Source organism: Myotis lucifugus, unplaced genomic scaffold (assembly GCF_000147115.1).
Source record: "Myotis lucifugus unplaced genomic scaffold, Myoluc2.0 scaffold_158, whole genome shotgun sequence".
NCBI lineage: Eukaryota > Metazoa > Chordata > Mammalia > Chiroptera > Vespertilionidae > Myotis > Myotis lucifugus.
Genome location: NW_005871206.1, coordinates 2,678,226 through 2,693,303, shown reverse-complemented (window position 1 = coordinate 2,693,303; position 15,078 = coordinate 2,678,226). Strand labels below are relative to the sequence as shown.

The window sequence follows — 15,078 nt, the reverse complement described above, 5'->3', positions numbered from 1 at the left end:
GAACAACAAGTCCATGGTGCCTCTCTCTCTCCCTCTAAATTAAATAAATAAATAAAAGAAGAAGAAAAATCTTTAATATTCCAGATTAGGGAACTGATACCCAGAAATTTTAAGTGAAAGGTTTATTTTGGTATAAAAACATTATTCCTTTCTTTTTTAGCATTCATGAGAAATGAAAAATAATGTCCTCTCTCTCCCCTCATCCCTCCTTACTGTTTATGGGAAGAATGATTAGAAGATTGTAAAACATTATACAAATGTGTTTTTAGAGCAGAGAGGATATTACCGTTTTCAAAGCCCAGTGCACTACACTGCTTGTCAAACCCAGCAATGGAAGCTGGCTCAACGTGAGCCATCCCAGTGGTTCCCAGATGCCTGGGGACAGGCCAGCATGTTGGTGTCACCTGGGGAACTTGTAAAAAAATATACATTTCTTCCCAGCCAGTGTGGCTCTGTAGTTGAGCATCAACCTATGAACCAGGAGGTCATGGTTCGATTCCCGGTCAGGGCACATGCCCGGGTTGCGGGCTCGATCCCCAGTGTGGGGCATGCAGGAGGCAGCCGATCAGTGTTGATGTCGATGTTTCTTTCTCCTGCTCCCTTCCTCTCTCTCTAAAATCAATAAAAACAAAAAACAGTTTTAAAAAAAAGTAGGTTTACATTTGTGAGTACGCGAAATAGTTTATTCTTATATTATTGTTCATTAATTGTTGTTTTATTTTCCATAGGAACAATTGCAAAGCTACTTTTTTCCTATCCTGTATGGTCTCAAATGAAAATTTCTTCAACATATATATTGAGTGCAGAACAGTTTATATAACACATTCTTTTTTAAAAAATATATATACTTTATTGACTTTTCACAGAGAGGAAGGGAGGGACAGAGAGCTGGAAACATCCATGAGAGAGAAACATCAATCAGCTGCCTCCTGCACACCCCCCACTGGGGATGTGCCCGCAACCAAGGCACATGCCCTTGACCGGAATCGAACCCTGGACCCCTCAGTCCACAGGCCGACGCTCTAGCCACTGAGCCAAACCGGTCAGGGCATTATAACACATTCTTATTCCTACCTGTATATGCACAGGAAATTTCTGGGAGGATACACTTATATAGTAATTGCCTCTGGGCAAGAGAACTGTGGGGTCTGGAGTTGGAAGAATGTTCTTATTTTTCTTTTCTCTTCTCCTCCTTATTTGACTTCTCTTTCCCCATTTGTGTTTTTCTTTAAAAAAAATGTTTTTATTGATTTCAGAGAGGAAGGGAGAGATAGCAACATCAATGATGAGAAGAATCATCAACCAGCTGCCTCCTGCACACCCCCTACTAGGGATCAAGCCTGCAGCTCGGGCATGTGCCTGACCGGGAATCGAACCACAACCTTCTGGTTCATGGGTCGACACTCAACCACCGAGCCCCATTTTGTTTTCAGTTAAAGAGAGAAAGCTCTCCAGGTGATTCTGTCCTGCAGCCAAATTAGGAGTCACAGCTACAGGTCACATACAGGTCACATCCCACTATATCTTGGACACAATAAGTTTATTGGCTTTGGTTAAATTTTTCTGACTTCTAGATCCTTCTTGCCCAGATTGCTCATGCCAAGGTCTGTGGGCCTCTGCCATGAGAGAGACCCCAGGACTCAGCAAACAGGAATTGTTTTCAGGGCAGCCAGTGTCCGGGATTAGAGGGGGAAAGAACACCAATTTGGAACCACACCCATACCGGGCTGTGGCCCTCAGTTCTGCCCTTTTGGTTCCTCACTTATTCTTGGGAAGTGATGGTGCCTTGAAGGGTAGAGGTAAGGATGGAGAAAGGGTGTGTGTGTAAAGCTCATTTTGGCACAGACCGGACACCTTCCAAATGGCATGACTATAATCCTCATCGCCAAAGGTGGCCTCTGTAGAAAGGAAGCCTCCTGTCACCCATTGAATCCCCCCTGCTCTGTGGAAGGGAGGGGTGTTGCCATGGACACTCCTTGTATCCCCCTCCAGCCGCTGCTTTGATGGGAGCACCCCTGTGCACGCAGCAGCCTTTTCAGGCAATCAGTGGATCCTCAGCAAAGTGTTGGATGCAGGGGGTGACCTTCGACTCCACGACGAGAAGGGTCAAAGCCCGCAGGCCTGGGCCCTGACAGCCGGGAAGGAGTGCAGCACTATGGTAAGGGTGGGCCCCTCTGCAGCCACCCTCAAGGCCGAGCACTGGGCTGGGAGCCAGGAGCCCAGGGCTAGCGGCTGGCCCTGGGACAGCACAAGAAGGGGAGGGGGGAGGGGGACAGTTTTCTCCCCTCACTGCCCTTCCTCTGGTTCTCCAGCTCATTAGCTGTTAGACCTTGGACAATAACTTCACTCTTCCTGCCTAGTTTATCTGTTGAAGGAGGAGGGACTTGGAGGAAATTATTGCCAACATCTCCCTGAAAACATTTCATACCTTTGGAAAATCACCAGTGGTTCTCAACCTTCTGGCCCTTTAAATACAGTTCCTCATGTTGGGACCCAACCATAAAATTATTTTCGTTGCTACTTCATAACTGTAATGTCGCTACTGTTATCAATCATAATGTAAATATCTGCTATGCAGGATGGTCTTAGGCGACCCCTGTGAACGGGTCGTTCGACCGCCAAAGGGGTCGAGACCTACAGCTTGAGAACCGCTGACTTAGACCCTCCCTTTCCTGTTGGGGGCTCCCGGCTCCTAGACCTTTCACCTCAGACCACCTCACAGTTCCTCTGAAGGGCAGGAGTCCCTTGCTGTGCGGCACTGAGCCTCTCTGTGGTGTTGCAGATGGTGGAGTTCATGCACCGCTGCGCCTCACACATGCAGGCCGTCGTCCAGGACTTCTCCTGTGACCTCCTGAAGAAGGTCGACTCCACCGAGCGGCTCATCTGCAGCCTGCCCCGGTTCGGGGGCCTCATGCAGGGGTGAGTGCTGCCTCGAGCCGACTGGGATATCCTGCATCGCCCCAGCCTCCTCACAGGCCCCCGTAGCCTGGGTCACATAAGGCCCTCCAGCCTCTGGCTCACCCACAGGGATGAGCTCAGAAGGAGGTGTGGCCACTGGAGAAGATGGCCATTCCCCGGCCAGGAATGTCCAGGGCAATGAGTTCTGGGCTCCAGTGGAGATGCCCTGTGCTCAGCAGAGAAGGAACTCTTCAGGTCTGGGCAGCTTAGCAGAAAGCCTTTCTCAGAACCTCTGGATGGAGTTGTTGTTTTGATATCTTGAACTATGGAAAGCATATTTCTTTATTACTAAGGTTGCAAATGACCACAAATACTTAATTTACAGTTCCTCAGGCTATTTTGAGCTGGTGTGAGAGACTTGCTGCTATCTTGGGGTGGGCAGCTGCAGGAGACGGGCCGCAGGCTCAGTTATTTTAAATTCTTGGGACTTTATTGCCTTAGGGTTTGTAGTCAGAGAATCCTTTTCATTTTGGTTTTCTCTGATGGCTGTCTTTGTAATCAGGGTGGCTAGCTTCGTCACACTCTGGAGGGCTCCCCCATCCTGTCCTTCTGTGCACATGGAGTCCTGGTTCTCCTCTGATGACCAGGACGCTGCTGGCTTCTCGGGCGAGATGAGTCAGAGATGCCGGTGAGCAGTTATGCCTAACTGCTCCCCCGGCTGCTTCTCTTGCCGGTCTTGGTTCTTTACCCAGAATCCAGAATGACCTGTTAAAAATGGAAGTTGGGTTGTGCCCCTCACTTTGTACAAAAAACCTTCTTAGGGTCTTTCCCATGACTATCAGGATAAACGCCCACTTTCCTCATCTGGCCTCTCTGCCCCTGCCTGTTCCAGTGCTCACACCGCCTGGCCAGCCAGGAGGATCTTGGCAGACCACCTGGGGCCCAGGCTTAGTCCCTGCTGCTGCTCTGTGACCCCAGGCTCCACTTTCCCATCTGTAACATGAGAAAGGTGGGCAAGAGAAGCTTTATGATTCTTTCCAACTTTGACCATCCGTACTCGTTATTGCTCCATAATGAATCACCCCACCCCCCAACTTAGCAGTTTCAAACGGTAGTAATCATTTGTAGCTCACATAGTTTCTGTTGGTCGGGAATCAAGGAATGGCTTAGCTGGGTGGTTGTAGTTCAGGGTTTCTCCAAAAGTTTCAGTAGAGATGTCTGCTGGGCTGTCATGACTGGGGCTGCAGGATCCACACTCACCTGGCTCGGTGTCAGGCTTCCTTATTGGTGCCTCATCCAGAGCAAGTGACCCGAGAAAGATCAGGGCAGAAGCCCTGGTGGATTTAGCCTTGGAAATCTCACCACTGTCATTTCTGCAATATGCTGTTGGGCTACCAGGCCAGCTCTGTCTGTCCTGGGAGGGGCTGCACAAAGGCATGGTTTGTAGGAGGTGAGAATCACAGGTGCCCTCTGAGAGGTGGCTCATATCACCTGCAGTTCCATGATAACAAGTTAAGTAGTGAAGTCAAAAGCCACTACACATTCTGAAAACTTGGTTCATCGTTGTTCCTCTGGATCTGGGTGATTAATCCTTATTTATTTCCTCTTTTAAATATTTCTAGAAGCCCGAATGGCCCTTCTAAACGACCACGTAAAACTGGAGTCATTTCTGCCCAAAACATCCACAGCTTTGGCTTTGGGAAGGTAAGAGGTGGCCTCTGACGGCCAGTGTTTGCGGGCTAACTGGAGAGTCACCTGGCCCTCCTTCTGGACCTATGTCTCGCGGCTTTGTCCAGCTCCTCTGTCTCATCGTCGCCAAAGTGGGTTTTCTTTTTCTTCTTTACCACTTCTGCAGGACAAGTGCCTTTTCCTGTTGCTTTCCTTATTGAAAAAAAAGGTAGAAACTCTACAGAGATTCCTTGAGCTAGATTTCGGGAGTTTAGAAAATTATCCTTTACATTCCCAGTAAAGGCACCAAACATGGTCTCCCTGTAGAGGCAGAGAGCTGCGCCGACCCCGTGAGCCTTATTTGTGGTTTGTGAGTGTTGTTGGCATGCCTTTAAGGAATTGACATTTTATTTTATTTATTTATTTTATTTTTAAGGAATTGCCATTTAAACAGAAATGTTTTGAGTATCTTTTAGATCATTGGTTCTGCCCATGGGAGAAAGAGAGTTAGGAAATGTTGCTGGGTGATTGGGTAATGTTTGCTGACACTCAGCCCAGTGCTGAGTCTGTTGGTTGTGCCAAGGTAGCCTGGGGTGGATGTGGGGAGGGGGGGGAATGGTGACTGCACACAGGCCTGGGTTCTGTGGGGGACCCTGCTCAACGCTTCAGGCAAGTGTCTGAGCTCTTTCCATGAGCCTCAGTTTCCCCACTAGTAAAAGGGGAAGGATATTAGAACTTGGCAGGGTTTCTAGAAAGATTAAAGATAGTATAAATGACAGATAACGTCCCTAGGGGGGTTCGGCAAGTTGGTAAATAGCAGCCATCAGTATCTGGCTGATAAGATTCTGGGTGAATTTTACTTTTTCTCTTTCCTCCCCACAATTTGAAGCTGTGTTTTGCTTTTAGTTTTGTCTTTCAGCGAGGACACGGGTGACCTATTTAGGATCTCTTCCGATCATTGGAGAAAAGGAAATAATTCAAGCTGATGATGAGCCTGCCTTCTCTTTCTGCAGTGGCCCCTACATGGTCATGACCAAGTAAGCAGAGTGGCCCGCGGGAGTCGTGAGCTAGTCCCATGGGGAGTACGGGCTTTGTGCGACTTCCTGATGCGTGGAGGGTTCTACCTAACACTGAAGGACACATGTCTGAATCGGGTTCTCAGCCTGGGCACCACTGACATACTCATATTTGGCCGGATAGCCTTTGCTGGTGGTGGCTGTCCTGTGCATTGTATGATATTCAGGAGCCACCCTGGTCTGTACTCTAGAGGCCAGTGGCAGCCCTCTTTGCCACCCCCTCGAGTTGTGATTGTAACAATCAGTGTCTGCAGACATTGCCAATGGCCCTGGTTGAGAACAACTGCTCTGAAAGACGACTCACGGCCGTGTTTTAACCTCTCTGCTTTCTAGAGAGTTAGAGGCAGCGTAGAGGAACGGTCTGGCCCCTGATACAGGCCAGAGGGTATTGAGGTGCCCATAGAAGCCGGAACAGGTATTAGCTACAGCCCTCACCAACCAAATGCAGCGGAGGTGGCAGTGACAGTTTGGCTATGACAGAAGTCCCTGGGAGACCTGCCTCCTGCGGGGTCACAGGAGTTGTCCTGGCCAAGGTCTGTGGGCCTCCTTCAACCTGGACACTTTCCTGCGTGGAAGAAACCCCTTTCTAAAAAGGCTCTGTCCCTGCAGACGTGCGTCTTCCTGCCCAGGCCACCGGCCCGTCACCAGGTCCCTTCCTCCTCTCCATCCATTGCTGTGGCCTCTGCCCAGGTCATCACTGTCCCTCACCTAGACTGGCCTCCTAATTGGCTTCCCCTTCTCCAGACCATCCCTGCCTACCGTTTTCCACTGCTGGTACCATTGTCTTTCTAAAATAAGGGAGTTACTCCCTCAAATCTCTCAGCGACTTCCTGCCACCTGTCCTAAGTTCCTCGAGGTGCTTTAGGACCTGGGGGGGCCGCGGGGGCGGGGAGGAGGAAAGACTGGACAGGGGCTTCGCAGGTTCTGTGTGAACTCTACCTGGTCTCTGGCTGGGGAACTGCTCACTGGAGAACTGGCTACTCACCGCCTTCTGCTCCAACTCTCTCCTGCCCTTGCAGCCTGGTGTGGAAGGGGAGCAGGGTCACCGTGAAGGAGCTGCATCTCCCCACCCACCCGCACTGCAGCAAGCTGCGGCTGGCCGACTTGCTCATTGCTGAGCAGGAGCACAGCAGGTGAGCAGGAGGCCCAAGGGCGGCACAGGCCCAGGCTCTTTACAGACGCAGGTTCAGGGCTGTTCAGGACTCCCTGGGATGTGGAGACCACTCCCCTCAGCCTCAGCATTTCCTGACTGTTGGTTGATTTGACATCCAAGAGCTGCCAAGAAAAAAAAAAAAGAGGAATTAACGAAAAGCCTGAGGAGTGGTGGAGGTGGTGGTGAGGGGTCAGTTCTGTCAGTTGACTGACTCCCTATAACCGGTCTCTCTGATGGTCCAGCCTCCACACCCACTGGCTCTCCTGCTACAGCCCCCGCGGCCTGGCCCGTTTTCAGCCCTGGACCCATCAGGACATGTGCTGTCCTGATTTCATAGAACTGGGTGTGCATGAGATCCACATGTCTGAGGAACTGTGTGTCTGCTATTGAGGCCCACCTATGGGTCTATTCTAGTACCTTATGTGGTCCCAGGGTAAGTCCTTCAGCTCTTGCTGAGGCAAGAGCTCGATGTGGAGGCCATGGAACAGACCCTGGCTCGTCGAGCTCTTTCCGGGCAAGGTCAAACTCCTGCCGCAAGTGTGTCAAGGCTGGAAGGCTCAGGCACAGCATGGACTTGAGCTTCTCCCTGATCTTGGTCTCCTCATCTCTAAAGGATACATGTCTTGCAGGTGGTTGTTAGGATGGAGATGATGTATGATAACTGCTCAGCAGCTCTTAGTGACATTGTCATTGATGACTCTCAGCCCTAAGGAGCTGATCAGTGAGAGGCCACAGATTCCAACAGACAACCCCACCCACCCCATCCTGTTTTCTTAGAAAAGCATTGTGTGCAAAATGATATTTGTTTAGAATGTATTCAGGGGGCCCTGAAGAAAGGAAAGCGCCCTTTTTTGCATGTCCTTCTTCCCTCTGCCTCATGTGAAGCATCTTTTGCAGCAAATTGCGGCACCGCCACCTGCTGCAGCTGATGGCTGTGTGCCTGTCCCAGGACCTGGAGAAGACCCGCCTGGTTTACGAGCGCATCACCATCGGCACACTATTTAGTGTCCTCCATGAACGGGTGAGTGGCTGTTTCCATGGGCTTTTCCCTGGCTGCCCTCCCACTTCTCCCTGCCCTCTTCCCCTGCCTGAGCCGGAGAGCTCCCATTTGTGCAGCTGTGCATGCATGGAAGATAAATCTTAAAAAACCACAACAGTAAGACATTTATTTCTTTGTAATTTGTTTTCATTCTGGAAGATAAATCTTAATTCTCTACTTCGTGTTGGCTCTATAATGCACCATTTAGGGCTAAGTGCATTGGACCTACTGCGACTTTATTATTGTTAGTCCTCCTTCTGGGTCTAAGGGCTTAGCAGACCCAGAAGACACAGACACATTTCTAGCTAATTACTCAAATAGCCACTGGTCTTACTTTCCTGTATTTCCACTTGTGCCCTGCAGGACCTTGGCTATAGAGAAAGGCCCGTTTATATACAGGCCTTCATCAATCCCTTCTCACTGTTTTGATTTCCTGGGAGCAGGTGCATCTTCCCCGGCCCCCAGATTTCCTGACAAGTATGCTTTGGGCTGAGATGTGGCTTCAGAGAGGTCCTAGAGATTCATTTCCCCTCCATGACTTTGTTCTAAAGACCCTGGGCAGGAATGAGCAGAGACCCTCTGGGAAGGGCCCTTCCCCAAAGCCATCCCTCCTGCCCGAGGACCTCCTGCTAGCGTCCTGGTTTCCCTTTCCTCTCCTTGGGTGCGGGCATTAACTGGAAATGCCACCTCTTCGGGAGAGACCTGGTATGACTTTAATCGTGTGGGTGCAGTGGTGGAAGTGATTTTCTGTGCTCTTAGGAGGAACGTTCTTGGTCATCTGACTGGAGTAGGGACTGGATGGGTCCTTTAAGGTTCCAGGTTCTCCCAGCAGCACAGGTTTGGGCGAGGGCTGAGGGGCAGGGCAGGTTCATTGCTGGTGGTGGTGAGCCCACCCTGGATGCCTTTGCCAGGCTTCGAGAACTTTCTCCTCATTTTCCATGGTGTGAAGCAGCTGAGCTGAGGGAAAGGAGCCCAGGTTTGGTGTCAGGGGTCCTGGGTCAGTGGGTCCTTAGGCCAGTCACTGAGCCCCACCAAGCTTTAGGTTCTCCACCTGTAAAATGGGAGCACTGAGTAGTAGTGGCGATCAATTGAAAAGACTTGGAAGCTAAAAAACAAAGGGGGCCCAGTCCCTTTGTTCCTGGCCAGCTTATCTCTTGCTTGCAGCGCTCGGAGTTCCCCCTGCTGCACATGGAGGAGATCGTGCACCTGCTGCTCCAGATCTCCGACGCCCTGCGATACCTGCATTCCTGGGGGTTTATCCACCGCGCCCTCAGCTCCTATGCCATCCACATCATCTCCACATGGGAAGCGAGGCTGACCAACCTGGAGTACATGCTGGAAAGGTAGGTGAACCTGGATCATGACTTCCAATGTGGGCGGGGCTTCTCCTCATTGGTGGGCTGAACTGTCCATCAGTGGGGCAAGAGGTTTCCCACATGCTCTGTCTGCCAAGGTTAGAGGGGCTTTGGGACAGTTACTTGTGCTCAGGACATTCTCATTTTAATAACCATTTAACAAGCAGGAGCACCGATTAGCCAGCGTGTGTAAACGCTCTAACTGTCCACTATAGAATTTTCAGTGGCTTAAGACAGCCAAGGTGTGTTTCTCACTCACAATGCAGTTTAGTGTGTGTTGGAGGGGGACACTCACTGTGTTCTGTGTTCCTCCAATCCGTGGCCCTGCCACCACCCAGGCCTCGTCCCCCACCATGTCTTCTGCATTACTGGTCAATGAGCAAGAAAGAGCATGGAGGGCACAGTGGGCTTTAGTGCAGCGGTCACCAACCTTTTGGACCTCATGGACCACTAGTGGTCCGCGGACCACCGGTTGGCAACCACTGCTTTAGTGGGTATGTCACTGCTTCCTGCTTGGAGTGGCCAGAGTCCAGTCACCTTCTCAGTTGAAGGGAGGCTGGGAAACGGGCCATAGCTGTGCATTCTGGAAGGAGAGGAAGGCGATGGGTGCTCAGCCTTACAGTCCTGGCCCAGAGGGGCACTAGGGTGTTCCCTGCCCTCAGGGGTCTCAGTGCAGTGAGGAAGGCAGTGACAAAAATAACACCCTCATTGTCCTGGCTGGTTTGACTCAGTGGATAGAGCATCTGCCCAAGGACTGAAGGGTCCCGGGGTTGATTCCGGTCATGGGCATGTTCCTCCCTGGCCCTGGTCAGCGCATGCAGGGCAACCAATTGATGTCCCATGTGTCTCTGTCACATTGATGTTTCTCTTTTCTCTGTCTCTCCCCCTCCCTTCTGCTCTCTCTAAAAAAATCAATGGAAAAGTAGCCTCAGGTGAGGATTAACGAGAAAAGAGAAGAAGATCCCCTCGCTCCTGCGTGTGCAGGGGCCATGATGGGACAAGAGAGAGGCAGGGACAGTTAGGGGGACTGGAGCAGTTTTCCATGTGAGAACCGGTGGAGGCCAGAGCGCTATCTCCAGTTGAGCTGCTCAGCTTCAGATCTGGTCCAAGCTCAATCCCAGTTAAAACCTTTCCTTTTTTAAAAACCATTACCTACACGATTAAGTCTAGGCACTTTGCAGGGTATGGAAGCCTTCCAGGGTGGGGCTCCGCCCACATGGCCAACCTCATCGCTTCCCACTTTCTGCCTGGCCCTCTGAAGCCACTTTCAGCCTGCTATTTCACAGTGTTTATCTTTTTTTTTTTTTTTTAATATATTTTATTGATTTTTTACAGAGAGGAAGGGAGAGAGATAGAGTTAGAAACATCGATGAGAGAGAAACATCGATCAGCTGCCTCCCGCACATCCCCCACTGGGGATGTGCCCGCAACCCAAGTACATGCCCTTGAACGGAATCGAACCCGGGACCCCTCAGTCCACAGGCTGACGCTCTATCCACTGAGCCAAACCGGTTTCGGCAGTGTTTATCTTTTTTTAAAAAAAATATATATTTATTGATTGATTTAAGAGAGGAAGGGAGAGGGAGGAAGAGATAGAAACATCAATGATGAGAGATAATCATTGATTGGCTGCCTTCTGCATGGCCCCTACTGGGGATCAAGCCTGCAATCTGGGCATGTGCCCTTGGCTGGAATCGAACCTGGTACCTTTCAGTCCACAGGCGGATGCTCTATCCACTGAGCCAAACCGGCTAGGGCAGTGTTTATCTTTTTAAACTCACTTCAGACAGTCTCCCACCACATCCCATGAGGCCTATACTAAAGCCTTGTCCCCACAGCACTTTGCCTATTTCACTTCTCCGCAGTCAAGTGGGTCTGCCCCACCAGATGGCAGGCTCTAAGAGGGCGGGACCATGGCTTGTTCATATTCAGCACCCAGCGCTGGGCGGGGCCTGCCACCCAGTAAGTACTTTGTACGTGTTTATAAGGGAATGGATGAGTGTAGGTGAAGGGAAAACTGGAAATGGTTTAGGACAGGGTTGATCACTTTGGCTGTGTGTTCAGGAGCAGTGGAAGCGGAAGGGTTTGGACATATTTGCTATTGATGGCAGAGGCTTCTCAGGGAGGCTGTGACAGAATCCAAGCTGTTTGCCAGTGATGGAGCGCCATCTGCTGTTGAGCTCTCCACGGAGATGTGAATCCTAGCGTGAAAGGGAGCTTTGGAGAGGCCCAGCCTCACCTGTCCTTGTGTAGATGAGGAAACAGGCCCAGAGAGGTGAAGAGATGGTGTGGTTGGTTATCCAGCTGTGGCTGTAGGGGCGGATGGGTCGGAGGAAGACTAACTAGAAGGCCATAGGGCAGGGCCTGGTGGTGACCGAGGAGCCAAAATAGAAGGGAAATGTGAGATGCACTGAGGAGCTGGGTCGAGGGAGGGTCTGGAAGGCAACTGGGTAGGAAGGTATGAGTTCTCTTTTGGGCTAATTCAGTGGTTCTCAACCTGTGGGTCGCGACCCCTTTGGTGGTGGAACGACCCTTTCACAGGGGTCGCCTAAGACCATCGGAAAACACATATATAATTACATATTGTTTTTGTGATTAATCACTATGCTTTAATTATGTTCAATTTGTAACAATGAAATTGGGGGTCACCACAACATGAGGAACTGTATTAAAGGGTCGAGGCATTAGGAAGGTTGAGAACCACTGGGCTAATTGATCTCAAAATGGAACTTCAGACAGAAATGTCGGTCAGCAAGTAGTTGCGTCCATAGCAGTGTACTCTTCTTTGACAGCTGATAACACCAGTTGATTCTACAAGCATCCAAAATAGCTTCTAGTCCCGCACTTATTTTTGGAGACACTCTATTTGAGCAGGTCAGTTTGTTGAATGTCATTGTCAAGGGTACCCTCCATCTTGGTGTAAAAATGATAACAGCAGTTTCTCCTGTTCTTTGACTCCTTCCTAATGGACTCTTGAGAGCTGAACTTGACCTTGCCAGTGGTATCAAATAGCCGCAGCCAGATGTACGTTTAATGGTGTCAGGGCTGAAGCCCAGAAAAGTAACTGCCCTAGAATGACAGCCAGAAAAGAAACCCTCCCTCAACTAGCTTTAACAGAGAAGGAAGAGGGATTGTAAGAGAGGAAGGCGAGTGGAAGGAAGTAAAGGAGAAAGAATATAAATCCTGGTTGTAAGTGACTTGTCCCCTGCTAGAGCCTTAGACAAGCTTGAGAGGTCTGACCAGCTAGGTGACTGTTTCCTGCAGATAAAGAGCCAAGTGTGCCGGTCCTCAGGATATATCTCTGACCATGAAACACACCATTGCTTTTCCCGTGATACTAATATAATATTGGCATGTGTATCCACGCTGTTCGCACTATACCAGGCCACATCTAACTTATTAGCAATGCCACTAAAAGTCAGTATCAGCGTTTGTAACTTTGTGGCTTCCTGAACTTACTGCTATCTATCAAAAGCTCTGCTAGAAAGAATATTATTTAGGGAAGTTTGTCCCAAGTCTGAGAAACACATCCCATCCTCTATAATCTATTCTTTGCCAGACCAGCAAAGAACTGCTGGTCACTTGCTTTTAAAAAACTTAATTTTTAATTATCAACCAGCGGTCATCAAGTCTTTACCAAATGCCTACTGCAATATTAATATTAATTTCTAACTTCCATAGTGTTTTATGGCTCACAGAGTGTTTCCCCACACATGATCTCATTTGATGCTCATGATAGCTGGGTGTAGAACTCAGCGCTGACCTCACTCTGAAGACTCTTGTTGGCTCAGAATACATTTAGGACGCTCTGTTTTAGTTCTTGAGAAGTCTGATTGGGAAGTTGAGTTTGCTGTTTTAAAATAAATTTTATTTATTGATTTTAGAAAGAGAGAGAGAAAAATGGATTTGTTGCTGCACTTATTTATGCATTTATTGGTTGATTCTTTTTTTTAATATGTTTTATTGATTTTCTACAGAGAGGAAGGGAGAGGGATAGAGGGTTAGAAACATCGATGAGAGAGAAACATCGATCAGCCACCTCCTGCACGCCCCCCACTGGGGATGTGCCCGCAACCAAGGTACATGCCCTTGACCAGAATCGAATCTGGGACCTTTCAGTCCGCAGGCCGACGCTCTATCCACTGAGCCAAACCGGTTCTGGCATATTGGTTGATTCTTGTGTGTGCCCTGATGGGGATCGAACTCGAAACCTTGGTATATGGGGACGATGCTCTAACCAACTGAGCTACCCGGGCCAGGGGGAAATTGAGTTATTTAAGCAAATCTGTGAGCCTTTAGTGCTGAACTGGGAGGGTTCATTCCCAAGGGAGCAGAGTTCAGAAAAGGAGCAACCAGAAGGAGCTGGAGGGGTCCCAGACGGCTTAGATAAAGCAGCTTGGGCTTCAGGAGGGTCTTGACAGAGCCTTAGTCAAAAGTAAGTGCTGAGGCCCTGGTGTAAGTTGAGATACAGCGATATAAAAGACAGCTAAGGTGCCTGCCTGCCCTCGTGGAGCTGACTCTGGTGGAGGGAAGACAGATAATAAACAATAAATAAATGAGTAAGAAATTAAGATAATAACTGCTCTGAAACCAATAAAGCAGGACTACTTTAAATTAGGTAGTCAGGAAGGCCTCTCTGAAGAGGTGATTTTCAAGCTAATACCTCGGTTACAAGAAGCAGCAGTCACTCTGGCGTCTGTGGGCAGAACACACTGGGCAGAAGAAGCCACCAGTGCAAAGACCAGAAGTGGTGATGTGCTTGGCTTGTTGGAGAAACTGAAAGAGGGCTCCTGAGGCATGACGGGAGGAAGTGAGCAGGAGAGATCAGCCAGGTGTGGTGGGAGGATGGGCAGGCCCACAGGGTGGGAATGGTGAAGAATTGCAGGTGTTGGAGTAGCAGGCAGCTAGGGTTGGCTCAGGGTCTAGCTGAGTTTCCAGAAGCGCAGGAGGTTGCTGGTCTTCAGAGGCTAATGCTTTTACAAATGTACTGTGTGGTGATGGCAATGATCCTTTAAGACATGAGCCCTTCCTTGTGTTTCCTTCTGCAGCCAGGACAGAGATGTACACAGGGACCTGACTCGAGTCCCGCTCCCGGCCCAGCTGTACAGGTGGGCTGCCCCAGAAGTTATTTTGCAGAAGGAGGTCACCGTGAAGTCAGACGTCTACAGCTTTTCCGTGATCATACAGGAGATTTTAACAGGTAGATCAAAGAGGACACTGACTTGACCAAAGTCCCTCTTCTTAGGCTGGATTCTCTCTCTCCCCCCTCAGGAGTTACCTAGTTTGATGAAAATGCAGGATATAGAAAAAAGATTTCTTCAAGAAAACTTCTTTCTGCTTATGGAAGATATAAAATAACCTCAGAGAAATCTTCCTCTTTTAACCTGTTTGTTAAGACTCAGCAAAGCCTCTCTATCAGCTTGTCAGTGGTAATGCATTTAATCCAAGCAAAGTTTTTAAACTGAATATAGGAGCCCCTGAAGAATTTGAAAATGAGTGAGGAAGACTGGGCTCTGAGAAGTAAACTGTGAAGTTAAACACACCCAGTTTCCTTGTATATATAATCAGTGTCACTTAAAGACATGATCAGTACCTGCAGACAGAAGGAATCCTTTGGGAGAGGGACACACATACACACACACACACACACACACACACACACACACACCCATAAAACCCCAGTTAGCAGTGTTTACAGTCCCAGAGGCAAAATCACACCTTCTGTGAAAGGAATGGAATGCATTAGTGACCCATGAAATATTCCTGTGGTCCCCAGGTCTGCCAGTGGGAAGCTCATGTGTACATGACTCTGTGACTACTTTTTCCTGTTTCTACAGCAGGGATTCCCCTGGTAAATGGGGAAAGTAGTCTCTCATTTGCGATTGGACT

At 49.3% G+C, this 15,078-nt stretch overlaps 1 protein-coding gene across 1 annotated transcript in view; it reads left to right on the top strand.

Moving 5' to 3' along the window:
• Window positions 1-15,078, top strand: part of TEX14 (testis expressed 14, intercellular bridge forming factor) — a 60,801-nt gene that overhangs the window by 7,841 nt on the left and 37,882 nt on the right. The window contains exons 3-10 of the mRNA XM_023759621.1: window positions 1,993-2,158; window positions 2,783-2,919; window positions 4,521-4,602; window positions 5,473-5,603; window positions 6,662-6,775; window positions 7,693-7,816; window positions 8,999-9,177; window positions 14,238-14,389. Of these exons, the coding sequence (XP_023615389.1) occupies window positions 1,993-2,158; window positions 2,783-2,919; window positions 4,521-4,602; window positions 5,473-5,603; window positions 6,662-6,775; window positions 7,693-7,816; window positions 8,999-9,177; window positions 14,238-14,389 (1,085 nt within the window). The remainder of the gene's footprint in view (window positions 1-1,992; window positions 2,159-2,782; window positions 2,920-4,520; window positions 4,603-5,472; window positions 5,604-6,661; window positions 6,776-7,692; window positions 7,817-8,998; window positions 9,178-14,237; window positions 14,390-15,078) is intronic.